Raw genomic sequence first — 24,555 nt, forward strand, 5'->3', positions numbered from 1 at the left:
CTCCTCACGGAGATATCTCCAGAATCCATTCGATGGATATTCGGAGATTAATTGGAATAGAGTTCTTAAGTTTCAGATCTGATAGTTAATCATGCATGACAGTTTTAGGATAATTGTTTAAACGATTCCGGCATTATCCTATGTGTTCTTAAGGTGCTGATTTCTAGATTTGATCTTGTAAGCATTAATGAATTAAATTGTTTGATTCGATTTTTCCGCTGCATTTTTGAAACTTAAAAAGAACTACGTATGGCTTGATCCTCCTTATGAAGGGGTACGTAGACAACCCGATCAGGTTCAGCCATGATTTTTTTTTTAAAAAAAGCAGCATGCTTAACACCGAAGAACCTAGGATTCACTTTCAGAACAGCCTTTGGGTTTCACTTCTAATGATGGAGATCACAAGGTCTGCAAACTACAAAAGTCTATATATGGACTAAAGCAAGCATCTTGGAGTTGGAACACTCGTTTCAATGATACAATCAAAACATTTGATTTCATCAAGAATGAAGAGGAACCGTGTGTTTATAAGAAGGTTAGTGGGAGTGCTGTCGTGTTTCTCGTATTGTACGTGGACGACATTCTCCTGATAGGAAATGATATTTCCATGCTAACCTTGGTCAAGGTCTGGTTGTCAAAAGAATTCTCCATGAAAGACCTTGGGGAAGCATCCTATATTTTGGGGATAAAGGTCTATAGAGATAAATCCAAAAGGATGTTTAGCCTATCACAGAAGATGTACATAGAGAAAGTGCTGAAAAGGTTCAGTATGAAAACTTCAAAAGGGGTCTCTTACCCCTTAGGCATGGAATTCATCTCTCCAAGAAGATGTGTCCCAACACATCTGAAGAGATTCAACGCATGAGCAAGATCCCTTATGCATCTGTAATAGGGAGCCTCATGTATGCCATGCTATGTACACGACCTGATATAGCCCTTACTGTGAGTGTCACTAGCAGATTTCAGTCAAATCCAGGTGAAGAGCACTGGACAGCTGTGAAGAATATTCTTAAGTACTTAAGAAGAACTAAGGATTTATTCTTGGTCTTTGGAGGAGCATCAGAGTTAAATGTAGAAGGGTACATAGATTCAGACTTCATGACTAATATCGATAATAGAAAGTCTACATCTGGATATGTGTTCTTGTGCAATGGTGGTACGGTGAATTGGAAAAGTTCTAAACAACCGATCATTGCTGATTCTACTATGGAAGCTGAATATATCGCTGCCTCTGAAGCTGTTAAGGAAGGCTTCTGGTTCAAGAAATTCATTGCGGAATTAGATGTAATGTCATCAGATGCCATAACACTCTACTGCGATAATAATGGCGCCATAGCTCTTGCTAAGGAGCTAAGGTCTCATCAGAAGTCAAAACATATAGAGCAGCGTTTTCACCTCATACGCGACTATGTTAAGAAGAAATATGTCGAAGTGCAGAGAGTGGACTCCTTGGATAACGTGGCGGACCCGTTCACTAAGCAGCTGAGTCAGCAAAAGACTGAAGCCCACCTTGAGAAGATGGGACTAAGATATATGACTGATTGGCTTTAGTGCAAGTGGGAGATTGTTAGATGTATGCCCTAGAAGCCAATATGGCTGACACATTATTAATTCTGCAACATAATTTTGTACTTGACTTTATTATTATTGAATAAATAAAAGGGATCTTTTCATTCATATTGTTTATGAGTCTATGAATCGTTCAAGAAATTAATAAGATGATGATGCATATTCTCAAGAGTTGAAAATTTGAGCCATGCATCATTGGTGATTAATTTCTAAATGCTCCTGATCGATGGATCATCACGAGTATGGTGATTGATCCGATGAGATCAGTGCACACATTGCTTTCCTTGTGAATAGACGAGACTCGAGTCCACGGTGTAGGAACACTAAAGTAATAGTGCAGGTGCTTGTTAGAGAACAAGGGTACTGAGCGTGACCAAGACAAGAAGTCACTTGGATGTCTATCCACTCGTCAGTGAGTTCCTTGATGTTGCAGTAGTGTGACTGGTCTTTTGTCCTGCGGTGCTTCGGCTACTCACAGTGAGGTTATTGTAGTTTGACTGCACGTATACATGGTCTCTAAACATACGGGTCCATGCAGTGTAGAGTGGCTGCAGTAGGTTCACTCTAGAAGTAGGGTATGCACCTATATGGAATCTATCGACCTTGATAGATATGGAGAGATCCTATGCGATTTATATGATTGAGTTCTTAAGACCTCGGCCGGGGCAATATGCACAGTGGAGAAAGAGTTTTCCGCTCTCGAACTTAAGTCGAATAAATCTTGACATATGATAGATAATGAGGTTTGACGAGTTGTCCATGACCTCTGTCCTGTAGGGATCCACGATAGAAGGACTGTATCATACGATAACTGCACCTAGAGATTCATCATTCCATTCTGCTGGGTAACCACTACATGCTGCTAGGTGTCACTGGTGGATGGTGAGACTCATAGGGAATATCTTGATGATCGATAAACCCTGATGAGTTGAGTTGAAACTGTTCCAACCCATTGAAAAGAGTTTTTAATGATATTATGATAGAGATCGCAATATATCTCGCTACCAGACAGAATAGAACCTGTGGGGTGACACACACTAGAGGTATTGACCGATTTGATGGTTGAAATGTGATTATGAATCACAAGTAATCAATTTGATTGATAATCAGTTGAAGAAGGAACAATGGAAATTAATTAATTGGACTTAAACACGAATCCTACTTGGAGTAGGATTCCTAGAATTCTAATTGGATTAGGATTGAGAATCCTACTTAGAGTAGGATTCCTACAATCCTAATTAAATTAGAATTTTGAATTCAATTAGGATTTCTACTTAGAATAGGATTCTTAGAAGTCCTAATTAGATTAGGACTTCGGATTCAAATAAGAGTCCTAATTGGATTAGAACTAAAATTGAATAAGTCCTAATTGGATTAGAATTTCTTAAGTCCTAATTAATTACTAATCTAATGAATTAACATGACTCCTAATTGGATTAGGATTGAAGAGTTCAATAGAGTCATAATTCATTTGAGTTCTAATTGGATTAGGACTAGCATTGATTAAACCCAAAATTGGTTCACCCTTGGTCTAAGCCTAATTAGATTAGGATTTAACCACATTAGGGCCTCCTAATCCTTCTTAGAGGAGGATTAGGTTAACTAAGAAGGAGGGGCGCATGCCCCTCCTCCTTTTCCTCCTTGGTGCGGCAAAACAAGAGGGGCCGATGCCCCTCTTGGAAAAATGTCAAGGAGCTCCTAACTTTTAGGAGCTCCACATCCTATTTAAAGGGAAGAGGGGGCAGCACCTAGGGCAATTGAAACCCTCTTCCTTTCCAGCCATGAGCCCCTCTCCCTTTTCCTTGGATCAGCCGCAAGCAAGGAAGAAAAAGAAGAAGGTCTTGGCGGCCTCCTCCTCCTCCCTTGCTTCTTCTAATGCGGGGGAAAGAAAAAGGCTGCAAGGTGCTTTGATTCTTCTTCAAGTTTCATTCTTCTTCTTTCTCCTCCCAAGCACAATCAAGGATTGATTCAAAGGAAGAAAATCAGCCATCCAAAGTTGTCTCTGCAAGGGAGCTAGCACCCCGGGGAGACAAGGAAGCTTTGATCGGATCTCTACTTCATGTGGATACCCGTAGAGGCCGGACGCATGTGCGGCTTCAAGCGAGCCTTCTTCCAAAACCACGATCATTAGTTTGCGGTGATCATCTACCCGCACAAGGTGAAGATCTGATCTTCCTAATTATTTTAAAAGGTTTTTAATCCTAATCTATCTACGAACAGTTTTTGAATAATGTTCATGAAATGAACGTTGATCCCGCGCATTCCACTTTCGCTGCCATCTGATTTTTTTTGAATTTTCTGCCGCTTGGACGGGTTCCCAACAGGACTTACCCACTTACTATCAGAAATTGGATAAATGATTCTGGCATCTAGTAACTTCACCACTTCTTTCTTGACTACCTCATTCATGTTAGGATTGAGTCTTCTTTACATTTCTCGGATGGGCTTTGCATCATCTTCGAGGTGAATTCGATGCATGCAAATGGAGGGGTCAACCCCTTTCAAATCGGCTACAGACCATCCTATGGCATGTTTATTCTCTTCTAGCACCCTTAAAAGTTTACCTTCCTGTTCAATAGATAAGTTGGCTACGATGATTACAGGAAGGGTATCTTCTGGTCCTAGAAAGGCATACTTAAGATTTGTCGGAAATGGCTTTAACTCAAGTTTAGGTGGAGAATCAATGGAAGGACAAAATGGTGCGCTAGCAATGGGGGAAGAGGTTCAGATCGGATCTTCCAAGGAAGGAACTCATGGGAGATTGATAGTCGAGTAAGATGTTGACTTCTTTTATGGCATTGTTTATATCAAAGTTGTCAATGTCAAAATGGCCAAGCATGCCTCTAGGAGGTCATCCGCTAAGATATAGGGGAAGGCTTACTCTACAAGATCATCCATTTCGTCAATCAAGCAACACTCGTCTTCCCTCACATGTTGGTCAGCGGCATGAAACACATTCAACTTAATTTTCATGTTCCCAAATGATATGTCCATTGCCCTAGTTCTACAGTTGATACATGCATTGGCTGTTGCTAAAAAGGGACGACCAAGAATCACATGGATTTATTTTTTAGGTTGGGCACATGTTCCATATCAAGGACGATAAAATCTACTGAAAAATAGAATTTATCTACCTTGACAAGAACATCTTCAATCATCCCCCGTGGTATCTTCACAGATCGATCAGCCAATTGTAAGGACACCAAGGTGGGTTTTAATTCACCTAACCCAAATTTCTCATAGATTGAATAGGGTAGAAAATTCACACTTGCCCCTAGATCTAAGAGTGCTCGGTCAGTAGAGTTATCTCCTATGACACAGGAAATAGTGGGAGCGCCAGAATCTTTGAATTTCGGAGGGGTGTTGTGTTGGAGAATGGAACTTACCTGCTCAGTTAGGAGACCCTTTTAGGCACATGTGTCCTAGATTTTCGCTTTTGGGTGCAAAGGTTTTTGAAAAATTTGGCATAGGAGGGAACTTGTTTGATAGCATCAAGGAGTGGGAGGTTGATTTTAACTTGTTTGAAAACCTCCATCATCTCTTCTAGTGAAGTTCCCTTCTTGCCAAAGGGAGAGGGTGCATTAAGTGCTTCAGGAAATGGGGCCTTTGGAATGTGAGTTGTGGCAGACGGTGGACTAGCTGAAGAAGAAAAAGAAGGTTTTGGATTTTCATGTGATACATTCCTCTCCTCTTCTTCACCTTCTTTATTGTTACCCTCCCCAACCTTATTATCTTTTACACGTCCACTCTTAAGGGTAGTTAAAGCATTGGCTTGCTCATGATTTAGTCGAGTTTCTTGAGCTACGTATTGTCCCCTTGGATTACTCATTGGTTAACTTGGAAGCTTGCCTTTCTCTCGCTTGTTTAATGCATTAGCTAGTTGACCCATTTGGGATTCTAGTTTAGCAATGGATTGCGTGTGAGAGTGCAATAGTTGTGTGTTTGCCTCCAAACCTTGAAGGGCGGTCAACACTTTCTCCTCAAAGGTTGTATTTCATTGGGTTTGAGGAGGAGGATGTTGAAATTGAGTTGAGGGATGGTAGAGATGAAAATTCTGAGTGTTTTGAAAATTTTGGGAGTAGGGTTGGGCAGTATTCGAAGCTTGCTGCTTCCAAGAAAAAATTGGATGATTCCGCCATCCCGGGTTATATGTATTGAAAAATGGGTCATTACCTGGTCTGGGCTGTGTTTGAGCAGCATTGATGTGCTTTTGCACGAGTTCGGGGAATTGGGGTGCCGAGGGGTACTCATGAATAGGATGCGATGGGCTAGAACAGATAGCATACAGCCTTACTGGTGTTTCCGGTGAGGAACACTCATGAATAGGGTGCTGAGGGGTACTCATGAATAGGATGCTGAGTGGCACTCATGAATAGGATGCCGCCGTCGCGCAGGAGGTGGCCTCCGTCTTCTTCTTCAACAACCGGTGGCTCCCTCGATTCCTTCGGCGTGGTTAGCCTCGGGCCAAATTTGGACCACAACAATACCTTTTATCAATACGTACTAGATGGCAGATGATACACACTAAATAATTAATCATTCTATATTTATTTATTTTTTAAAATTAAAAATTTAATAAACTTTGTTAGCAATCAGAGTTTTACTTTTATTTAATTTTTAGATTTTTTTATTTAAGATAGATGCCCGAGAAAGTTTTACCTTACAGTCCATGAGGTGCGGCCCGTCCGATTTTTGTTCCGAAAAGAGCTGGGATGGACAACACAGGCCCAATCGGCCGGTTCCTCGTAAGAAAGAAATAATAAATTGTCTGCCAGGCATCAGGGAGTCGTCAAGTCGACGATGCTCCTGTGGGGCCCGGGCCTTGCATGTCGTCCACGTCCAGCGTGGCCTCCACTTGCGGATTATTTCCCCGACCCCCAAGTCTCTCTCGCCATGGTGGATAGCTGATGCCAAACCACATCAAACAGAACCAAGCCTCACGTGCATTACACGTGTCTTCAGTTCATTCTGTAAATTTATCCATTTTTATTTTTAAAAATTCGGTACCTACTTATTTGGATGCTGAGACCAGAACTTCTCTAGTCAAAAACAGAAAAAAAAAAAAAAAAAAAGAGGAATCAGGCCACAATTGGGTGAGAAAATAGGAGCCAGGCCGTAAATAGGACCAGAACTTCCCGACCTACCACCATACCAGCCACCGCAACGCCGCCTTTGATGTCCGATATTAAGCTTGTAGGACTGTATTATAAATAAATATTAACGGAAAATAATAAAGAACGAGCAGCAATAAAATAATTTAAAGAAATCGTTACAATATCCGTCACGCCTATATAAAGCCGCGTTTCGTGCATCATCTCCATCTCCTCCGCCTCCTTTCTCTCCCTGTCGGTTATTTTTCTCTCCATTTCTTTTTTGTCCTACTCTCCGTGTGATCATGTCGAGTCCTCTGGCGTCGTCGCCGTCGGAAGGAGGAGGAGCTGGCGGTGCGGAGGAGAGAGGAGGCGGCGGAGACGAGGAGATAGTAGGAGGTCCGTCCGATCGCGGCCCTCGTCGGGCCGGTGATCCGTCCTCCTCCCGGCGGAGGTCGGCCGACGCGGTCTGGCCGGAGCACTTCGTCGAGTCCGTCGCCGTCCGGGTGGCCGTCGATGCCGCTCGCTCCGACGGGAGGCTCGCCGCCGCCCCTGCGGTGGCCGCCATCTTCCAGGTTCCGTTCTCATTATTTTTTTCATTGCCAAGTACATTTGATGTTAATTCTCTCTAAATCGCCTTTTCTACCGCATTTATTTTACTTTTTGTAATTGGTTAGTTAAACACGAGCATTTAATTTCTCGTTGTTTTTTTTTTGTGCGTCTCTAGTTTCACGGATTAAAAAAGCTGCAGGCCTATCCCTGATTCCTTATTCACTTTTTTTTGAAAAAAAAAATATAACGAATTGGAGAAGAAATAGCCATACTATTCCAGGATAACGTGGGATCCAGAGGAGGCTTCCATTTTTTTGATAGATATTTAACATTTTTTTTGTCCTTTTTCTTTCGTTCTGGTTTGGGTCTGTAGCGCTAGGCGGCGCCAATCGTCAGAATCACCGTTACACGCTATTCGAAAATTAGAGACCATCTCGTCGACCTTTTGACGCTCCTTTCTCTCTCCATAGATTTCTCTCTTTTCGTTCTCTCGATGCCATGGATGGGTCAGGTCTATAGCTTTGTGGCTTTCCTTTTCTTTGTTTCCTCTTCTCTCCCTGTGATTTTATTATTCAGTGGAAATCTCTTGAAACATAGGAGCCGGGGGAAGGAGAGAGCGGGGAGGGAGTAGGGGTCCGAGAGACGTGACATCCTACTGAGTTCTGGGCTTCTGCTCTGTTTCTCGCTATCTTTCTCTTTCTTGGCGCACAGTCTCGTCTGACGAGGGCCTCTGAGTATTTGGCAGGAGTGGGTGGCGGTGGTACCTTTTGACCCTGGGGGGTGCGCTTTAACTCCCCGATCCGTCCCTATCGCTACTTTACGTTAGGGTCCGCGGAAAGAAACAAAAAGAGAGATCGGTTATGGTGTTGCCGGATGGGATGGGTGAAGGCATGGAACAGGGAAGACCCACCCAAATCCGGCTTACTACTACCACTGAGCGGCAGCAGCCGCAGAGCAGATGGAACCAGCCCGCCCGTCCCTATCAGTTCTGTTTCAGTATCCCTTTGGGATATTACATTCCCATCCTAGCTACCAAGCCCTCTACGGCTTTCTTGCCTCTTTTAGCAACGCTACAGACGATCCCCAACCCTCTTGAGAAACCTAAAGCTCTTATACCTTTTTGGCAAAGCAAAACGCAGGCCCTATGCTATACTAGTGGATTTCTCGACCACCACGCAAACGTGGTTTCCCCTTTCAACGGTCCTGATGGAGGAGGCCGTCCGGATATTATTATTGTCACTGTGATGGACGTCAGTGATGGTGAGTTTATTTGGGTTATTTTGGTGGTGTCCTTGGAAATGAAAGTGTGGGAAAAGAAGCAACAATGGCAGCGCTTTTTGTTGCATGGGCGGACGATGCTGCGCTGCTCCCAACGACTTGGTTCAGCTCCCTAAACCCAGTTTTCTTTTCATAACACATCTCTGTGGTCTATTTTTCCTCTGAAAATGGGACCCCCTCCTTTATTATCTTTGTATATCCATAAATTTTGATCTTTTAAATACTACCACTGTTCTTTGGCTGTTTATAGAACAGGCAGTTCTCTTTCTTAACGCCTGTATTTATTTTGTTCCATTTATTTATTTTTTAAATATATCTTGTCCCGCAAATATTTCTGCAGAACACATATAGGTAACATGGCGCTTGCCTTGTTGTAATGGTATGCTGTGGTGCTCTCAAGCTTCAACCTGAAATGGTCTAGGACCCAACCCCTAGGGGCCTGTCGTTTTGCTTGCTTTTTGGCATTCGGATGTGTGCAGCAAAGGCAAATCGGATACAAAAGTACTCTTGGTAGAGTAATAGCCAGACGTCAATCAAATTTCAGCACGATTGCTCTTTCTTTTCTGTTCTGATCGAAAACTCAAAATCTCTCTCTCGTCCGCAACCTTTGGTAACTGCAACAAACCGCCCCCCACCCCCTCCCTCCCCCTCGCCCTCTCCCTCCCCCCGGCGTTCTCTGGCCTTATATGCAGCAGCCGAGTACTGTTTTGGTCAAACGGCCATTTGGGTGTGGGCGCGTTATACTGGCTCCCTATCTCCTCTAGCCCCAGCCAAGCTGAGCTGAGTGGCCTCAAAGGACAACAAGTAGCTTTTTGTTTTTTTAAAGTTCCTGCTGTTTAAAAATAAAAAAAATTGTCAGCCTTCTTGCGTACCAACTGTCCATTGTTGCAATCTGCGGATCAGCACGTGCCATCTCTCTTCCCTGGGTCACAAAGAAAGTGGGGTCCATCACTTGTTTGTAGGATGATCTCAGCCACCTGATCGATGTTCCCCTTTTGGGATCACCTGTACGAAAAGTACGATTGTAGGATCGGTGTTAGTATTGCGGGAACAAGGAGACATCGGGTACAAAATATGGCTTGGTGGTCACGGAAAGGAGATGGATCATGGAGATCCTTGTAGCCCTTTTTTTTTTCCATTTCATCTGTCTTTTTTTTTTTAGTTGGTACAACGTCTATGTCTATTTTTACTGAAGGTTAAATCCGATCACATGTTGATCGCCCACTCATGGAGATTGGTCCTTGAGATCATCTGACATGCCATTGTGGGGGTTGCAGTGATTCACGGGTGCCTGTTCCAATAGTAACACCCCTGGGTATGTCGCTGCATGGCATGAGATGACGTTCTTCTCGCGTACAACAGTACGGATGCGGAAAGGTTTTGAAAGCTCGCTGCTGTGATGGCCATCCGCGAGATTAGAATGGCTGTTCCCTTGCCTTGAACCATGAGCTTACTTCTTTGACCCGAGGAAGGGTTGAGAAGATAGGAATTTGAAAACCGGGAGTGTTGGGTATTTAAGACGGACGCTGCCATCGTATCGTTTTTCATGAAAGATAGAAGTAGATTGATATTTTCCGTCTATCTCTTCGTTCCCGGATTGATATGAACCTTACTTTGGCTTTAGTTGTTGAAGGGACTTTATCAATGTTATGGGACAACAAAAGGAATGAAGAAATAAAAATAAAATTCACAAAGAGAAGATTTTACTTCACTGTCATTTACGGCTCTTCCGTTTGTGTTTCTCACATTCTTAGAATGTTATGATTGATTTAATCTGATTATGTCTCACACCAGGTTGGATGTCTTTATTAGAATACCGTTTTGTTATTTTTTGTGTGTTAATTAGCTCTTGCCGATTTATTTGTTTCCTTTTTCCCAGTACATTACTGAATTCATGGTTGGTTTTATAGCACAACGTATGTTTTTTGTTATTAATAAATTTCATGTTTTTCGAGACAAGACCTGTTATCATCTTTGATATAGTCATGGTCATAGTGTCCTGCTGGTAATGCTGACTCTCGAGTCACCTTCTTCAGCAGATTTGAAGTATTAGACTTTATAAGATATGTTGTTTCATTTCTTTTCTCAAAAGTAGTTGTTTCATTTCTTGCTGACTAGAAAAGGGTAGCGTAAGGCAAAGCGGTATGAGACAGAACTAAGGACAAATTGTCCTTGCAGGTGAAAGTAGGGGTGTTATTTGTCTATCTGGTACTCACAGCAAATCATGAATTTAAAAAACTCATCGAAAGCCGTAACATGGTCACATAATGGTTACTGAATCTTCTTCTTTTGTCTATCATTTGTTTAGGTTGAGAGTTATTGGTCAGAAGATTTTCCATAACATGTTTGCTAGATATGGCAGCTAAAGTGGGTTCCTCAACAGTCCAGAACTCTCTCCTTACATAATTATGTATATGCTGCAATTATCAAATTTATTGAAACATAAATTGCAGTAGCCATCCCGCTGGTACATTAAGTTTGCTTTTACTCATAAATTGATTTGATTAACTCATAGGTGCATTTGATCAACATATAGGTTCAATATGTTTAGCGTAAAAAATGTAATTAATTTTCTCATTTACTTATTGTGAGGCTGGTATGGTTATGTTTGCGGCGATCTTTCTAAGAAAGCATTTCAAGTGGCAACATCATGAAAGCTTTGTTGTGTGTGATTCTTTGAACATCCCGGTATGCATAACAAAAAAATATAAAGAAGTCATTAGAGTCAAGAGGATAAAATTTCCACTTAAGGTAACCCATTATGTAGCTCCATTTTCATCTTTGATGATGTGCATGATGATCGTCAACTCCAACTTGTCTCTTACTCAATTTTCCGTTTCTAGTAACATATATTAACATGATATGTTGGTCTTTAAACTATTTTCTTGCGCTGGTCTTACTATCGTACTGATACCCATCAAAGAGGCAAACTATTTGGACAAAAAAGAGAGGCAAACTATCCTTTTGAGTCAGTAATTTCCTAATTGTTGTTTGTTTTGACATTTCTGGTAGAGGATCGAATTTGTCCTTAACATGACTCGTTACACTACCGTTGCATTAATTTCATTTTTTGATTAGGATGAATGGCATCAAAAGTATTGCATTAATTTCGATTATATAACATATGAACAATGCATTTTTCCAATCTTCTGTTATCCTGCATTATCTAGTAATGGAGAAAATTCTGTGTTAGTGATGCAAAGATTTTTTTCTTATTTTGTTAGCATCAGTGCAAAGATTTTGAAATATTGTGTAAATAATCTTTTTGAAATCCCAGTATTGGTTGGTGGTTCCCTTTTCAATCAAAAGAAAAAAAAAAGGAAATCTCAGTATCGGAAGTTCTCCCAAGTGAGATGGCAACTATATTTCCTAGGGATTGGACTGGAATTTGGTTCATAATGATGAAAATGTAATTCATATGTGGAGGTGACAAAATGTCATCTGCTATTGATTGTCATGTTTCTTTCCAACTGTCCATAATATGGGAGATTGTATAAATTAAGATGTTTTTAGAAAAGAAAAACTAAGGCACGATATTAACATTAAGGCTCCCAGTTCATGAATATGATGTTTTCAAGTAATGGGAAGAAAATGTGATTTGGTTGTTGGAAATAAAAATCACTTGGCATCGTGATGATGATGATGATGAATCTGATTGGTGGGAAGAATTTCTGTCTTTATAATTGTGAATTAGATGTAATTTATAGTAATGTCATGCTATGGCAAGGGGAAGAGTTTTAAAGATGTATTGGACCATGTCAGGCTATTTTGCGTCTGTTTCTTTATAAATAACATTTATAAAGTAAAAAGTAAAAAATAATTAATTTTAGAGCAATTCCATGTTATATGAAGTCTTACTGCTTAATTATTATTTTTATTCTGAAGAATAAGATGATGCAATCCAGTGATTTTTCTTTGTTTAAACACTTTGTATGGTTATATGCTTTGTATAACTTACTTTCAATTGTGTAGAATCATTAATTTTTGAAAAATATGCTGAAAATTAGCGATGAATATATTCTGTGTCAATAAAATTAAGAGATGATACAAATGAACTATCTAATGATTACTAGAATTTTTGTACTGTCGATTAAAAGTTTGGGTCATATATCCCGTGGATGATTGTGGTTAGGGTTATCATAACTGTTATGGTTTGTATTGGAATTTATACAATTGCAATTTGACTTTTCTTATCTTCTGTTGGTGGTACATAATCATCTTACCGTCATAGTTTTCGTAATTTGCATTAAATGTAAGTGTTATTTAAATGGAAAATGTGTTACTATGCACAGCAGTGTGATGCTATAAAGTCAAATCAAATGATTCTTTAACATAATTATTGATTTTCTTAAGTGGATCCAGTGGACTAATAATAGTTTTCCTAAAGAACTAATAGTTGAACAAACATGCAAAAAAAAGAAAGAAAATTAATCCTGTGGACAATTGCTTTGCCATTGATTTGAGGTTAATGAATAAGATCTAAAAGTCTTCCATTATGATCTACAATGTTAAAGGTTTTGTCTCTAGCTGTGCAATCGCAAAACTTCGTTTCAATGTTTAATAAGAGCTTTTCCCATTTCTTCCCCCCTTAGAGTTCTCAATTCAATCATTTTTCTTTCCCTTATTGGATCACGCCTTTGCATTAATTAGTTGCAATTTTTGTACTCCATTAATTACTATTACAGTTACATTTATTAGATCCCCTTCTTCTATCATCTAAAATCCTTCATCGAACCATCATCTCCTTGAATCAGTCCTGTGCATCATTATTGCCATGTTCTACTGGCTAAATGCTTGATTGGAAAATTTGGCAATTGCACCTGGCTCACTGAACACTTCATTTTCTGAAGCTAGTGATTCAATATCTTATCTGACTGAGTTTATCATGACTCATGTCTCGCTGTGTTTGAAAACTTGTCAATTTCACATTCCCTCTTTCCATTGCCATTGAATTAATATTGATTAGGACTATTTGGTCTAGACAAGTCAATGAGGCTTAGACCCAGCAAATCAAACATATATGGTTCTAACCAACATCAACTTGTAGGTTAGTTTTTTAATTGCAAGCACTTACATATCACTGCATCCGTGTAGGGATACATGGTTTGAGTTACTGAACAACCTAAAACAGGAGAAATTATCAGATGGACCAAGTCCAGTGGACCAGTCCAAATCTTGAGGCCCGTGTACGGTGCATAACAGGATGAATTTTCACTCCTGTTTTGATCTTGAATACTTTAAATATAAGGGGGGGGTTAATGTCGCAGTGACTATTGGACTGGTCCTCTGGACCTAGTCCATCTAGTAATTTCTCCTAAAACATGGCCAATCTTGTCTAGTTACTAGAAAAGAAATGATATCCAAAGGTTATTAATGACACTTTTTTGAACTGGCCTGAACCAAGATTGGCTTAGTGACCCAAAAATTGAAAATTTGAATCTCATGACATCTAATTATTTCCGCAAAACTGTATTCTGCAATATAATAGCTAGTGAACATCAAAGAAAATAAACAAATAATTGAAAAGTATACTACAAATGTGTACATAACCTAAAAGATGTATAAATTCACGAACAAGATAGTCTAAGCCTTCACCCTAAACCCTACCATCATGCCCCCCCCCCCCAAACCGAAAAAAAAGGAACAAAAAAAAACCAACCCCACAAAAGCAGAAGAATATATTTTGACATAAACAAACAAATCAAACCAGGAGATCTGGTAGTTACTATAGATATAAAGGATTTTGTTTGCTTTACATTTTGATCTCCTTGATTCTTGGAACTGAACTAAACCAATCAGATTCCTATTAGATAAGACCAGAGCCAAACCAATCCATATATAAACCTGTGGGGCTGGTCAGTTTGGTTCCCAGGTTGACTAGAAATCGCTTTCTGTCTTGACATGCATGACTTGAATCTGCCTTTATCAAGAGATGATGTAGTTTGAGCTCCTTTTCTTACATGCAATATCTCCATAAGAAAATTCAAGTCAAATGTAAACTAGATTTTGAGAAGGCTTAGGACATTGTTAAAATGATATTTGTTTTGAAAGTTGTTGAAGTTAAGCTACATGGAAGATGGAAGATGGTGAATTGAGATGCGTGTTTCATCCAATATATAACTTTGCAGAATTACTAAATGGATCTTCTCACGGTTGGATTTTTTTAAGTGGAGTTTCAAGCAAGGCTATCCTCCCTCCTCGTCTGTGTGTTTTAACAAATATTATTGTTACAATACTTGACAAGTCCGTTAAGGTGCCAGTTCAATGGACTTGGTGCAGTTTTCTTCTTTTTCTTTTTTTCTTTTTTTGGGTCTGGGTCGGGGAGAGGTGGGGCAGGGTTGAGCAACCTTCCGATGATACACTCTTTTTCTATAAGTCAAGCTCCTTTGAATTGTGGAATCTCAGGCTTGTCCTCTGTAATTTCAAATTTCTATCAGAGATCAGCTTCCTGAATAGCTTGTTGGCAATGTGAAGGTGGGTGGCATGAACCTCAGTAGACGGTAGGAGGCTATTTCTAAATAGGAACGGTACTTTTGTGCTACTTCAATCCTTCTATGCATGTCCCTGAAGAGAGATGTACGTCCTTTTCCTGGAAGTGTCGGTTGGTTCTTGCGGTTCAGTTCAGCTGTACTTTCTTCACATTGCTTACTGAGAATCAAAAAATTCTTCTGGCCAGATAAGAAGTTATTTGAATCAACTTTTGCTTATCTAGTTGGAGAGTAGCCTGCAAATGAAATTTTCAGGGAGGGTTTCTTTTTAAAAAAATTCTTTGTGGCATCAATTCTATGTCGTAGTGCACATGGTAGCGTAGACATCTGTAAGATAATAGGGCCATTTGGAACATTCTGATTCTATCTCTTACCATAAATACTGCACACCTATAATAGGCAATCTCAAACTAATAAGGTCATCCATGTCTGGAAGAATTTTGACAAGGTTGCAAAAACCACTGGATTGTAGGATAAAGAAGTTTGTTTGTGGAATTGAACATATTTATAGGGGAGTCTCTAAAAGACCTTAAACCAGCCTATACCTGTGCCATTAGATTAAAAAGAGTGGCCAGGATTTTTTTTTCCCCTTGTTGGCTCTAGTGGTTTGTGTTTGGTGGTGAATCACCTTGTTTTGATAGAGGTGGAGTAAGCAACTAAATATTTCTAAGTTCTCGTTCTTCATTATATCATCCCAAAAAGAGAACACCTTACACTACAGCCAAAAAGGGTTTTGCTGACCCTTGTTTGCCGACGCAATTGGTTACTGCGCCAAAATTTACCGACGCTTCTTAGTAGTGTCGGAAGGAATTTGGGTTAGACGTTGCTTATCAGTATCGTGAGAAAATTTTGGCCTCCGATAATGCTTATAAGCATCGTTAGAGGCCTAAGCTAACGACATTTTCTAAATGTGTCGTCGGAGGCCTTCTGCTCCTGAACTTTTCGGAATAAATAAAATGGTCGGAGATTTTGAAATGGCAATGGGTGAAGTGCGATGATGCTTTAGAAAGCGTCGTCGGAGTCTTTCCTCCGACCCCTTCTAGAGCCTTCCCCACCCCCAAAATACATCCCAAACCCCTCTTCCCCCACAGCCCAAATAAATCCCTAACTCCTCCCCCCTCCCCCGTGGAGGTGCATGGAGTCTCTCCTCTGGCAATTGGGCACCAACGTCGTTGCCTCCGTCATCAGAGAGCTGTTCTAGTTCAAGAAACCGGTGGTGACCTGGGCGTCGGTCCCGCGGGGGGTGATCCCTGTGGCTTCCTGCCTCATCGTGAAGGGTGCCGAGGCTTTCAACTCCATCGGCCGCTCCATCATCCACCAGCACTCCCGTCGAGGGTTTCAACTTCATCGCCGACTTTGAGAAGGAGTGGATCAACTCCATCGGCTGGTCCATCATCCAGCACTCCCGCTCTATCATCGACTTCAAGGGTTTCTTCTCCTTTCTTTCTTTCTTGGGTGTGCTTCTCTTAATCGTGTTGGCAGGAAGCCATGGGGAATCGATGTATAGGACCTATAGCTATACATATAGCCGTTGAATTTCTCCGGTGTTATTTACTACGACGCTGATGGGAGCAAGCTGTTGGAGGTTTCCACACCGTGGTCGCCGCTCCGAAGCCCATTGCCTACCTTCCTGCATCCGATCACTGTTGGTTATGATACGAAGAAGGAAGTTGTCCGAGCACTTCGTTAATCCTCCTCTTTCTATTTTGTTAAACAATCCCTCCCTTTTTTGGAGTGCTTAGAAGCTACATGTCCCAGTGTTAAACATTGCAGTGTTTTTTTTTATGTATCTCAATTAAATAAAAGATAACACCCATCTTGATACTCGTGGTGGGTGAGACTCTCTTAGATAATTCATGCAAAAAATAGTGATAAATTTTTTCTTCTTTCTCTGCCTGCTATTGTAATTTGGCAGTGCTGAAAATCGATGTATGGATCTATTCTTGTTGGTTGGGTCTAGATCCTTATAAATTATCGCATGCTTCACTCCCTACTTTGCCTTCTTCTTGTTGTATTCTACGATTTATGTGTTTAATTCTTCATATTTTCTTATTATTATTAGCAAGTACTTATATTGCATGATCGTTGATGAGATGTGCAAAGTAGATAATTTCTTTGCTGAACTATCCAACAAAAAATGGGTATACATGTCAAAAAATAATTATTTTTTTAAAAAAGTAATAAAATGCTGAGCTCAGATTTTAGCGATGCTAGAAATCGACCCTTTAGCACGGTAAATTTTTTTTCCATCCTCACATAACCGACGCTTTTGCGACGCTTTAAAAAGCGTCGCTAAAAAAATTACCGATGCTTATAGGCTTTAAAAAGTACCAGAAAAATTCATTTTTGTTGTAGTGGTAGTCTGGAGGTGGGCCATTTCTAATATCTTAAAATATTTTGTAGATCCTTAGATCCCTTAATTATGGAAGTGTAGTTTGCTTCATGACTAAAGGTTCGTGCAGTTTCTCTGACTTTGAATATTGATGTTTTTTCTCTTTTCGAAAAGGACGAATTCAAGTTCTTTTCCATAATTGGTGGTGAAGAAGTGGATTGTTGCAAAGGAGAATCCTTGAAGAGTATCCAGATATCAAGTGAGGGTTGCATGCTTTTCAGAAAGTGCGTCTCATTTATTTCTCCGCGTCCTTTTTTGAAAACAAAAATGGGTACACTCCAAGCATCTATCAACTGTCAGAGGCTAAGCATGAAAGTCTTCTTTCCTTTTGTATCGAGTGGGGGAAAAGTCGGGTAAGATAGTTGGCAAGCGTGGAGATATGATTGCTGCAGCTTGCTATTGGGCATTTTGGAAGAGAGAGAATATATGAAGCTTCATTGGTGATCCAAAAGATATAAGGAACATTGCTCTATTAAGCTTCTGCCCTTCTAGTTAGCATTATACAGAAGGTTCTAAGTGGATCTTGCTTGTTGGGAGTATTCCAATTGGTTTAAATAATTTCGTTCTGTTAGTCAAATAAATTTGTGGAGTTCTATGCCATCTTTCTCCTAAGATGTAACAGTGCATAGCTATTCACATATATGTGCACTTGGCTGCTTATATGTGCGTCTATATTGATATTTTTCGAGAATAACATGCATACGTCACTGTATTTATCTAGTTAATTGCTAGACTACACTATATTTGATATCTCTTAAAGTTTATTCATATTAGAGGAATTTATCTAGTTAATTCTTTTATCAGACTAAGATAATACATTTTTTATTGATAACACTCTACCTTAATGGTTATCACCATTGCTGATGTAGAGTATATGTAATGTGGTTCTATAGTTTCTTAATTTTTGTTACTGTAAGTATGATTAGAATGTAGAGAAAGGATTCAAGTATGCTTTTTTCTTTGTAAAAAAAGTTAATTGTTTCTCATGTGATTGATGATAAAAAAGTTGATACTTTAACTGCATGATTACTCACTGAAACTTTATTCCCTAATATTCTAGGTTGTTGAACTCGCACATAGATTAAGGGAAGCATCGTAAGTTGATAGCTATCTGTGATTTTTTCATGAGTAACTTAAGTAATTGATGCAAGTAATCTTTTATCATTTTTATCTTTTTGTTTTTGTGACATGATATTGATGCAATTAATCTTTGAAGTAATTGATTCAATTACTGACATGAAATATATGATTCACTTGAATCACTGCGCTGGTTCTTCTGTTTGAAAACTTGAGTAGGTAAGTCAAGCTGGTGTTCTAGGATTTCCAACCTTGGTTCATCAACTTTCTTCCCTTTCATGTTGAGCATATTTTGACCATTCTCATTTTTGTCTTCATGTACTAGCTTGCCTTACAAGATAATCAGGTATTGGAGTTGGTGTTCTCCCTTGTAAGCAGAAACCATGATTTTCTTTAAATCTTAAGCATTTGTTTGCACCTGTTATCGATGAATATTGTACCCCTTAAGAAATCATTTAGTCTTCATCAACTCCTTTATGAGATTAGACAATCTAACATAATCCACCCAGTTAACTACTTAATTTCAATGAGATCGAAACTTTAATTCCACACCACATTGGTTACGCTCTACCCGATTCAGTTGCATATGCTTCTTTCCTTCCTTTTACCTTCTTCTCAACTTGTGTAACAGTTGGAGTGGTTTCGGCCACCCAATCTTGGTCAGGTGCACTCGATGATGTCAGGCTGTTATGATAGGACGTAGTACTTTGCTAGCTTTTTGTTTGGTCCAATAATATTGAAGGGGAATATCATGGAGGACGACTCTGTCAGCTACCTCACATATAGACAAAAAAAGGTCGTCTTTTGTTGAAATAATGGGGTCCTTCCAGCTCTGGAGGATGACAAGGAACTGGCAAGGATATGGTAATCATCACGACGACCCCTGGTGAAGTTAATAATTCCTTCATCCAAGCAAACCTTCGTGCCTAAAATCCCAATTGCTATACTCCACTCTAAGGTTACACTCGAATCCATAGTTTCGTTCATTTTGCTTTTAAACGTTTATTATAAGACACTAAGTGAATCCCCCACGCCTAGGGCCTGTACTTTTGGCAGGAGCTAAGGCTAGATTTTGCTTTTTCTTGCAGTATATTTATGTGCGTCAGCAAGATATAAAGTTACTGATATGATACAGACGGGACATGGGCTGTACTTCACAATGCTGCATTGTGTGAATCCTGTCGCAATGATCTCAAAATCGTTTAGATTTCTTTAAATGTTTATAGTTCCGGCATTAATTGATTTGCTTTTTCCTCGCACTGTGTATGGTGATTTTTTTATGAATGGTTGTTATTTTTCAAAATGAAGCGTACATTAACGATCCGGTAAGGTGGCGCAAATGCCACCAAGATCTCCCATCCCATCCTCCATGAGGGGCTACAAGATCAAAAGCTTCTGGAGTTACTCCGTGCAAATCGGAGTTCCGAATGTTACCGTGTGAAAGATTTTTTATTTTTCTTTCTTTGTTCAGCCACGTTCTTTCAGAAACCATGTCTGAGTTGTTTCTGAAATTTGAATGCGAAAATCAAAGTTAAAAAATGTACAAGTTTAAGCTACCAGTTTTTTGTGCGATGGTGTCTTTCCCTGCTTATAGATGAAAGATTTCTAGCTTGCCATGAATGAGACTCACACATAACGAGTCATCTCAGGTGTGTTCGACGTGGCGAATTGTTTCCCGCTCAGAGCTACTGTGGGAGGATGCTACTCGTGGAGTATGGTCCCGCCGCCGGCCCCTCCGTCCCACATGGCACGAGGAGTTCATCCGCCTCCACCAGACTGCACGCAACTTCCGCACCCGCCGCTCAGCTTACTCCCACCTTCTCTCCGCCGCTTCTCCCGCCGTCTCATGCCGCCGCCTCGCCCTCTCGGACCACTACCTTGCTGCTGGCCTCCTCGACGGGTCGATCCACCTCTTCGAGCTTCCTTCCGGTCGCCATCTTACAACCTACAGGACCCAACCGCACCGCGATCGTCTCGGCCCCTTATCCCGGTCCATCTCCGGTCTTCTCCTGCTCTCTGATCCCAGCCGCCTTGTCTTTGCCTGCCAGGATGGTGACATACACGCTGCACCTCTCGATGACCCCGTCCCCGGTTCCACTCGCCAGGCCCGTGTCGGGAACCTCATGGAGGATGGCACCTTGGTCGACTTCGCCGGCGACGGCCGCCGGTGGGTGGGCCTGTTTGCAGGCGTTCCCGGACGATCATGGCACGTGTGGGATGCCGAGACGGAGCAGCTGGTGTACGTCGGTGGGTCGCTGACGGATCCCGACTCGGTTCTGGGCTGGCGGATGCTCACTGATTTGATTGCTACGGTGGGCCGGGTTAGGATAGCTGAACCAGGAGCCATGGTGGCGTCCACCAGCTCACGGCTCCAGGTCATGAATCTGGATGACCCAGGAGAGGTTTCGAACCAACTCGAGCTCCGGCGCAGGGCATTGGTGGATTCAGTGGATGCCTGCAATGGACAGGTGATGGTGGTGGATTTGCGAGGGCTGGCGAGGGTGCTCCGGGCACGGACGTTAGCGGAGGTGTGTAGGTTTAGCACTGTGGCGAGGGTGGAGGGCCATCCGCAGCAAAGAGTGTCAGGTACGGTAGGATGCATGAACTGGGGCTACGCAGTGGTGTGTTCTGCTGGCAGTTTGAGAGTGTGGGATGCAGCTACTGGGGAGTATCTGTACAGCTTTAGGGAGAGGGTAGGGGATGTTACCATTGTTGCTGCGAGTGATCGGTATGTGGCATCTTGGGTTGATGACACTGGGTTGCACTTGTGGGACTTTGGAGCCTTGTAGGGGGAGACGCCAGCGGATGCAGGGTTTAGAGATGTACGTGAGAAGAAAAGCAGTAGGAAAAATGGGAACAAAGGGAAATAGAGAGGATTTAGAGGGTGGTGAATGGTTTGCATGTGCTGGGTCTGCTTCGTGGGCTAACCAACGGGAATTTGCTGTACGCTTCGGTTATCCATGTAATTTCTTATACAAGGGAATGATATCTATTGTAGGATGGAAACACCCTCAGATGCTCTGGGAAGGTAGCGGAAGGAAATTTAAGACACCAGAATTAAAAAAGATTCAGTGTAAGCATGGGTGCTCATCTGTACTTACAGAACTTGTTTGGTGGATCATTGGCGTCAATATGGAGTTTCAAGTTAAAAGCTGAATGTGTGCCATACCTAGTTTCTCTTTACACCTCTGCAGTTTGAATATTGGGTAGGTTGAAGACAGCCACAAAACTGCAATAATATGAATGCTTCTAACCTAAAATCAGCGAGTACGAGATTATGCAAAATAAGTTTATAGGATACTCAAAATTATTGATCCATGGATTGGTTCATTCATATTCCAATAAAATATTGCCAAAAAGCTAGGAAAGAACTTTCAATCATATTTTATGATTATTTTAAAGAATTTACAAAATTTCAGCATGCTTGCTATAGATGGAAGTATTTACGGGCAAGATTAGCCTGGTATTGGGATATGTATTGGTTAGCAATTGGTTTGGTATTGTAACTGGTATCGTATCGATATATAGTATGATGTGGCATGCTAGTTTGAACCAATATGCTATTTTTTTATTTTTTAAGCATTAATAAATAGTAATTATTTTTTTGGTTTTTTGAATAATTTTTAAGTGTAATTTGATATTTCTATCATTTTGTACATTTTAAATGATGCTTTTTGATGTTTTGAGGTGATTTTTCTACATTGCTATGACATTGCTCTAAAATAATGCTATTTTGTGAAAGTAAAAATTTGGCATTGGATTTGCTACCTTCAGACTTTTGTATTAGTATCGGGCTAAATTCAAATAAGAAAAAAAAAATAGTGACCTTAGCTTCGTACACTATAAGAAGTAATATGAAATATTTTAGAAACAACTAGAAGATACAAAGCAGAAATAATATAATTAATTACATATTTTAAAATATAATATATATACTGATGTCTAAAATATTGTCCAGTAACAATGTCTCATGTAGATATCTGAATTATTAGCATAATAACAAAGTATATCAACTTATCTGTCTAACTAAACGGCATTGTAGTCGTTTATATCATTGCATAAAAATGTGTTCTGGGTTGTAACAGTTCTTAAGATATCTCATAATTTGATAAATATTCTCTAGATGATAATATAACTATGGATTGCTTAGGGTAGTAGCCACTAGAAGAGTATGCTTTAAACGAACTATATCGATATCTGTATAGATCGTAGGTTTCTGTCTCTAGCTATAGGTAATAGGGTCCAACATATGACTCGAAATCTAATACATTTACGGATCCTATTTTACATGCCAGATCATTTGCAGCTAGATCGTATCTTCCTGAATGACCTTCAGGAGATCATCTTCTATATGCAATCATATCTTTGCAGCTCTACCATCTCGTGCACTGTGGTCTTTATCATGCATAAATTAGGACTTATTGCTCAATCAAGGACCATCCTAAAGCTGTCTTATAAACGTTAGTCTCATGTCCACTCATTTTATGGCCACTAGATTCATGATCATCAGAACTACTATTGCTGCTCTTCCTAGTCTCTGAATCTAAGTGAACTGATTTCTCTTCCACTCTCTCTATTGGGCTACAACTATCTCTCCTTTTTCTTTTAGGTTGCGTTGTGTGGCTGCTTGCTTTTTCTTCATACCCAACGACTATCTCATAAGTGTTGTTTCATATCCTCCACTCTCTTTATGGCTATCAGATCAGTGAGCATCAAAACGATCATCACTACTCTCTCTTTTTTCTAAATCTAAGTTAACTAAACCCTCTTCCACTCGCTCTACTAGGGCTACCACTATCTTTTTTTTCTTTTACGCTGTGTTGCCCAGTTATGCAACCTAAGAAGAGGGGTAAATTAGGTTTTTCAAAAATATTATCTAACAATGCAGTGGAGTAAAATGCTTAATAGATGAATATTGATTTCAGCAAATAAGTACTAAGTAAATATGCAAGAAATTAAAGTAAAAAAAACAATCAAAGCAAACACAGGTAATCTACAGTGATTTGGTGGCAATCTTGCACTTACATCTACTCTCTAAGACTTTCTTTTTGAGAATGTTAATATAATCAATAGCCCAAATTAGTGCTCTATTGTTTTTGGATTCACAATTAAATTCTGTTGATTTTTCAGGTCAATCAAAAAAACCTTCAACCGATTATTTTTTGGGTACACAATCAACTCAGTTTTTCAAGCAATTAAGTAAATATTGTTATAATGTATATAACTCCAAGACAATACATGTACAACACTAAATGGAGATGGACTCTTATTGGTTGACTTTGAATGCTCTTGAAGGCGCTTCCCTAACTCTCCAATATTGAAGATGTCATCTTTCAGCTCACTATGTAGGCTCTTAAAGGATTTGTTCGTTGAATCCTTCCTTCTTTCTTTTCTTTTCTTTGCTCTAATAGATTTTTCTTTGTAGTGCTTGAGCTCTTGTTTTTCATTAGTATTTTCATGCATTTATACTCTTTGAAGAAGGTTGGGATACTTTCTTAGTCGTTAGACAGTTAATATAGCCATTGTGAGATGAAAACAATCATTTGGACTTGCAGAAAAACTAGACATTACTGTTGTTACGGGCAGAGGAGTCGACTCGCCGTTTTCTAGGGTCAATTCGAGATTTCTGGGAGTCGACTCGTGATCTTCAAGGGTCGGCTCGAGTTTATTTCTGCTTCTACTGTGCTCTATCTTTCATCTGTGGCATTTGTTAAGTCAGCTCTCTCAGTTTAAAGGTCGACTCGAGATTTTCAGGGGTTGATTCTTGAATAGACTATCTTTCCTGCTTTCTGTCTTTCCACTATGGTCGTTCTAAGGTCCACTCAACTTTTTCTAGGGTCGACTCTAGCTTGACTGGAGTCAACTCGTGAATTTCATAGGTCGACTCGTCAATGTGACGATTTTCTTAGCTCTCTGTCTTTTGTCTGTGGCCATTCTAAGGTTAACTCATTTTTGTCTAGGGTCAACTTGTGCTATGCTGGAGTTGGCTTGGGTACCTCATGGGGCAACTCGTCAATGTGATGAATTTTTTGGCTCTCTGTATGTTCTTTGAGACTGTTCTAGGGTAGACTCGTAATTTGTTAGAGTCGGCTTGTAAAGGTGTATCTGT

The 24,555-nt window shown here is 40.2% G+C and overlaps 1 protein-coding gene across 2 annotated transcripts; it reads left to right on the forward strand.

Annotated features, from left to right (window-relative positions):
- The first annotated feature begins 6,899 nt into the window (after positions 1 to 6,899).
- On the forward strand, positions 6,900 to 21,927 carry SAP (Transducin/WD40 repeat-like superfamily protein). 2 transcript variants are annotated; one of them, XM_008780091.4, is made up of 2 exons: positions 6,900 to 7,234; positions 20,096 to 21,927. In XM_008780091.4, the coding sequence occupies exons 1-2, from the start codon at positions 6,965 to 6,967 to the stop codon at positions 21,233 to 21,235; spliced, it is 1,410 nt and encodes a 469-aa protein (XP_008778313.2). In that variant the 5' UTR covers positions 6,900 to 6,964; the 3' UTR covers positions 21,236 to 21,927. The 2 variants fall into 2 exon arrangements, 1 of the variants encoding a protein (XP_008778313.2); XR_015968769.1 differs by lacking the exon at positions 20,096 to 21,927 and adding an exon at positions 17,484 to 18,296 and having other exon boundaries at positions 7,095 to 7,234.
- The last annotated feature ends 2,628 nt before the right edge of the window (positions 21,928 to 24,555 follow it).

The sequence above is a fragment of the Phoenix dactylifera genome, chromosome 9 (assembly GCF_051530095.1).
Source record: "Phoenix dactylifera cultivar Ajwa chromosome 9, Ajwa_hap1_PhDact_Kaust_v1.1, whole genome shotgun sequence".
In the NCBI taxonomy this organism is placed as follows: domain Eukaryota; kingdom Viridiplantae; phylum Streptophyta; class Magnoliopsida; order Arecales; family Arecaceae; genus Phoenix; species Phoenix dactylifera.

Bases quoted from the DNA above. Each gene is read 5' to 3' on its own strand.
- SAP (XM_008780091.4), top strand. From the start codon at position 6,965: ATGTCGAGTCCTCTGGCGTCGTCGCCGTCGGAAGGAGGAGGAGCTGGC. The intron at 7,235-20,095 runs GTTCCGTTCTCA...GAGTCATCTCAG, and splicing joins CGGTGGCCGCCATCTTCCAG to GTGTGTTCGACGTGGCGAAT.